The sequence below is a fragment of the Callionymus lyra genome, chromosome 18, assembly GCF_982586985.1.
Source record: "Callionymus lyra chromosome 18, fCalLyr1.hap1.1, whole genome shotgun sequence".
Taxonomy (NCBI): Eukaryota; Metazoa; Chordata; class Actinopteri; order Syngnathiformes; family Callionymidae; genus Callionymus; species Callionymus lyra.
The window spans coordinates 845,975-851,974 of NC_141835.1; the positions used below are offsets into that span (position 1 = coordinate 845,975).

Consider the following 6,000-nt stretch of genomic DNA (forward strand, 5'->3'; position numbering starts at 1 on the left):
AAATGTAATATCCTTGAATTTAATTTTCAGAAAAAATACTCAATTAACAATAAATTAAATATTTAAAATATTGCTCTGAACAAAATACATATTAATGTTTGTATTCTTTTTTATTTGGATCTTGAAAAATACAAAACCTTTATTTTCTTAACATCATGTTCACACTAACATCTCGTGTTTATAATGTTGAAGATAAAACATTTACAATCAATGACTGCATCAGATTTAATCAAATATCGCTCGAAATATCAAAACATTCGATCGTAGAAACCAGACATTAATATATAAATGGATATTAATCATATATAAAAATAACTCGTTCAAACTCTGGCTTCATCAAGTCAAGACAACAATAACAAACAACAAAAACAACAAACAAACCTCATTTAAAACAACAATTGAACTGTGATCGATTGATTTGATCAAATGTTCTTTTGCATTTTAACTCGAACAGGAAGAAAATAAATAAACATGTTTACATCCATATAAAGAACTATTTTCACAATCAATCGAAAATGCTTGAATATTATTCAAATGTAAAGAATGTGAATTATTTATATTCTGGTGATAATAATCATAATCATGATAATAATCATAATAATAATCATAATCATGATAATAATCATAATAATAATCACAATAATAATAATCATGATAATAATCATTATTATTGTGATTATTATTATGATTTATGAGTTTATTATTATCATGAAAATAATAAACTCATAAATCATAATAATAATCATAATAATAATAATCATGATAATAATCATGATTATTATTATTATGATTATTATTATTATCATGATTATTATTATTATGATTATTATTATGATTATTATTATCATGATTATTCTTATGATAATAATCATGAAAATGATAAACTGTAAAAACACAATATTTTCACATATATTAGTTCGTTGGAGAATCATGTGCTTGTTATTATTATATTATGATTGTGTTGTTAATTCGTATAAACATTATTTCAGGTCATAATAATGTTTTTAAAACAGATCTGAAGGAAATATTTGACAAAAGAAAACGACAAATATAAAATGCTGCGCATGCGTGATCGAGCTGGACGGAAGCTGACGCGGGACATGAATAGTGTTCTCGCCTTTTCCTCTTTTCTTCGCAATAATCGCGAGAATCTTGTCAGAGCCTCGTTCAGATCCTGGTCCTGGTTCTGGTCCAGAGGATCTGATGTCGAACCTTCACGATGCACTTCTACTCAAACTGGTTGATTGACGTGAAGAACCGCGCGAACCTTCGACAGGCTCGTCCGGCACCTGAACGCACCTCCTGGCGCGGGAACGTCTCGGCGCTGCAGGAGCCGCAGGATGAAGGACAGACGCTCGTGTGCAGGATCCTGTCCAGGAGAGGTATGACGTCACACCTGTCCGTCTGGTGTCACGTGTCACGTGACCGTCGGACGTGAAGGTTCGAGCGCGGGTCAGGGTTCGAAGGCGTGATCTGTTGCCATGACAACGGTCAGCAACATGGCCGCCGCTGAGTTTGATGGACAGACGAGCGACGAGTGTTTTTGATTTAAACATGTTTGTGTTCGAGACTCAGAATGAAACGTGAGGATCTGTTTGTTTGTTTGTCACAGAAGATGAAGACTTTAGATGCTTTTATAATTATTATGTTATAACGTGTTTAATAGATTTGATCCTTTATTTACATTCATTTAACGAAATGTTGTTTTATGACGTCACAAAAATATTGATTTATTCATGTCTGGAGTCTGTCCCAGCTACTCAGGGGGAGAGGCGGGGGACACTGAACATGTCGCACACGCACGCACACACACACACACACACACACACACACACGCTGAGGAACCTTCTTGCTGTGGTTATTGTTCTAGTATTAAAACCATCATCATCATCATCATCTGTGTTGGTTCAGGTTCTGCCTTCAGACTCACTAACGTTGTGTCACAGGATACAAACTCATCAAGAAGATCGGTGAAGGAACCTTCTCTGAGGTGGTGAAGACCCAGAGTCTGAAGGACGGGAAGTTCTACGCCTGCAAGACCATGAAGCAGACCATCAACAGGTGAGCACCTGTCAATCACACACCTGACACTGGATCTGCTCTTTAAGTGACGGATCTGGTGTCGTTTACTCTGAAGACACGACTGTGCTTGAAACACGAGCTTCGGGGTCAGAGGTCGAAGTTCAACACTTTTGAAAATCTGTGAAAAACTTCAGAAAACATTTTCTATTGAGTCGTTGTTTAGCGTTTTACGCTGCCGTCTCCAACACATACTGTATGTGCCGTCAGTGTTTTACGCTGCCGTCTCCAACACATACTGTATGTGCCGTCAGTGTTTTACACTGCCGCCTCCAACACATATGTGACGTCAGTGTTTTACGCTGCCGTCTCCAACCCATATGTGCCGTCGGTGTTTTACGCTGCCGTCTCCAACACATACTGTATGTGCCGTCAGTGTTTTACGCTGCCGTCTCCAACACATATGTGCCGTCGGTGTTTTACGCTGCCGTCTCCAACACATACTGTATGTGCCGTCAGTGTTTTACGCTGCCGTCTCCAACACATATGTGACGTCAGTGTTTTACGCTGCCGTCTCCAACACATATGTGCCGTCAGTGTTTTACGCTGCCGTCTCCAACACATATGTGCCGTCGGTGTTTTACGCTGCCGTCTCCAACACATACTGTATGTGCCGTCAGTGTTTTACGCTGCCGTCTCCAACACATACTGTATGTGCCGTCAGTGTTTTACGCTGCCGTCTCCAACACATACTGTATGTGCCGTCAGTGTTTTACGCTGCCGTCTCCAACACATACTGTATGTGACGTCAGTGTTTTACGCTGCCGTCTCCAACACATATGTGCCGTCGGTGTTTTACGCTGCCGTCTCCAGCACATATGTGACGTCGGTGTTTTACGCTGCCGTCTCCAACACATATGTCCGGTCAGTTTTTTACGCTGCCGTCTCCAACACATAGGCCCGGTCAGTGTTTTACGTTGCCGTCTCCAACACATATGTGACGTCAGTGTTTTACGCTGCCGTCTCCAACACATATGTCCGGTCAGTTTTTTACGCTGCCTCTCCAACACATAGGCCCGGTCAGTGTTTTACGCTGCCGTCTCCAACACATATGTGACGTCAGTGTTTTACGCTGCCGTCTCCAACACATATATGCCGTCAGTGTTTTACGCTGCCGTCTCCAACACATATGTGCCGTCGGTGTTTTATGCTGCCATCTCCAACCCATATGTGACGTCGGTGTATTACGCTGCCGTCTCCAACACATATGTGCCGTCGGTGTTTTACACTGCCGTCTCCAACACATACTGTATGTGCCGTCGGTGTTTTACGCTGCCGTCTCCAACACATACTGTATGTGCCGTCGGTGTTTTACGCTTCCGTCTCCAACACATACTGTATGTGCCGTCGGTGTTTTACGCTGCCGTCTCCAACACATACTGTATGTGACGTCAGTGTTTTACGCTGCCGTCTCCAACACATACTGTATGTGACGTCAGTGTTTTACGCTGCCGTCTCCAACACATAGGCCCGGTCAGTGTTTTACGCTGCCGTCTCCAACACCTATGCCCGGTCAGTGTTTTACGCTGCCGTCTCCAACACCTATGCCCGGTCAGTGTTTTACGCTGCCGTCTCCAACACCTATGCCCGGTCAGTGTTTTACGCTGCCGTATCCAACACCTATGCCCGGTCAGTGTTTTACGCTGCCGTCTCCAACACCTATGCCCGGTCAGTGTTTTACGCTGCCGTCTCCAACACATATGCCCGGTCAGTGTTTTACGCTGCCGTCTCCATCACATATGCCCGGTCAGTGTTTTACGCTGCCGTCTCCAACACATATGCCCGGTCAGTGTTTTACGCTGCCGTCTCCAACACCTATGCCCGGTCAGTGTTTTACGCTGCCGTCTCCAACACATATGCCCGGTCAGTGTTTTACGCTGCCGTCTCCAACACATATGCCCGGTCAGTGTTTTACGCTGCCGTCTCCAACACATATGCCCGGTCAGTGTTTTACGCTGCCGTCTCCAACACCTATGCCCGGTCAGTGTTTTACGCTGCCGTCTCCAACACATATGCCCGGTCAGTGTTTTACGCTGCCGTCTCCAACACATATGCCCGGTCAGTGTTTTACGCTGCCGTCTCCATCACATATGCCCGGTCAGTGTTTTACGCTGCCGTCTCCAACACATATGCCCGGTCAGTGTTTTACGCTGCCGTCTCCAACACATATGCCCGGTCAGTGTTTTACGCTGCCGTCTCCAACACATATGCCCAGTCAGTGTTTTACGCTGCCGTCTCCAACACCTATGCCCGGTCAGTGTTTTACGCTGCCGTCTCCAACACATACTGTATGTGCCGTCGGTGTTTTACGCTGCCGTCTCCAACACATACTGTATGTGACGTCAGTGTTTTACGCTGCCGTCTCCAACACATACTGTATGTGACGTCAGTGTTTTACGCTGCCGTCTCCAACACATAGGCCCGGTCAGTGTTTTACGCTGCCGTCTCCAACACCTATGCCCGGTCAGTGTTTTACGCTGCCGTCTCCAACACCTATGCCCGGTCAGTGTTTTACGCTGCCGTCTCCAACACCTATGCCCGGTCAGTGTTTTACGCTGCCGTATCCAACACCTATGCCCGGTCAGTGTTTTACGCTGCCGTCTCCAACACCTATGCCCGGTCAGTGTTTTACGCTGCCGTCTCCAACACATATGCCCGGTCAGTGTTTTACGCTGCCGTCTCCATCACATATGCCCGGTCAGTGTTTTACGCTGCCGTCTCCAACACATATGCCCGGTCAGTGTTTTACGCTGCCGTCTCCAACACCTATGCCCGGTCAGTGTTTTACGCTGCCGTCTCCAACACATATGCCCGGTCAGTGTTTTACGCTGCCGTCTCCAACACATATGCCCGGTCAGTGTTTTACGCTGCCGTCTCCAACACATATGCCCGGTCAGTGTTTTACGCTGCCGTCTCCAACACCTATGCCCGGTCAGTGTTTTACGCTGCCGTCTCCAACACATATGCCCGGTCAGTGTTTTACGCTGCCGTCTCCAACACATATGCCCGGTCAGTGTTTTACGCTGCCGTCTCCATCACATATGCCCGGTCAGTGTTTTACGCTGCCGTCTCCAACACATATGCCCGGTCAGTGTTTTACGCTGCCGTCTCCAACACATATGCCCGGTCAGTGTTTTACGCTGCCGTCTCCAACACATATGCCCAGTCAGTGTTTTACGCTGCCGTCTCCAACACCTATGCCCGGTCAGTGTTTTACGCTGCCGTCTCCAACACCTATGCCCGGTCAGTGTTTTACGCTGCCGTCTCCAACACATATGCCCGGTCAGTGTTTTACGCTGCCGTCTCCATCACCTATGCCCGGTCAGTGTTTTACGCTGCCGTCTCCAACACATAGGCCCGGTCAGTGTTTTACGCTGCCGTCTCCAACACATACAGTATGTCCGGTCAGTGTTTTACGCTGCCGTCTCTCCGACTCAGCACCGTCTCTTCCATCTGTCCGTCACACTCTTCTAGTCCAGGTATTACGGTAACCTTCTTGTGTCTCAGTCTGGAACAGGCCAACAACCTGCGGGAGGTCCAGGCCATGAAGAGACTCGGTCCTCACGCCAACATCGTGCAGCTCCACGAGCTCATCTAGTGAGTCGTTGACGTCGTTGAAGTTCATGACGCGAGTCACGGTTTGACCACAAGTTCTTGCAGCAACAAAGACAGCGGGACCGTGTCGCTGGTGTGTGAGCTGATGGAGATGAACATCTACGAGTTCATACAAGGTGAGTGGATGGGGTCACGTGAGGGGTCATCTGAGGGGTCATCTGAGGGGTCATCTGAGGGGTCATCTGAGGGGTCATCTGAGGGGTCATCTGAGGGGTCATCTGAGGGGTCACGTGAGGGGTCACGTGAGGGGTCACGTGAGGGGTCACGTGAGGGGTCACGTGAGGGGTCACGTGAGGGGTCACGTGC

At 46.7% G+C, this 6,000-nt stretch overlaps 1 protein-coding gene across 1 annotated transcript in view; it reads left to right on the forward strand.

Moving 5' to 3' along the window:
• The first annotated feature begins 969 nt into the window (after nt 1-969).
• The window catches only part of mok (MOK protein kinase), a 7,705-nt gene continuing 2,674 nt past the window's right edge, over nt 970-6,000 (forward strand). The window contains exons 1-4 of the mRNA XM_087780604.1: nt 970-1,382; nt 1,947-2,061; nt 5,587-5,676; nt 5,740-5,810. Of these exons, the coding sequence (XP_087636730.1) occupies nt 1,220-1,382; nt 1,947-2,061; nt 5,587-5,676; nt 5,740-5,810 (439 nt within the window). The 5' untranslated portion in view covers nt 970-1,219. The remainder of the gene's footprint in view (nt 1,383-1,946; nt 2,062-5,586; nt 5,677-5,739; nt 5,811-6,000) is intronic.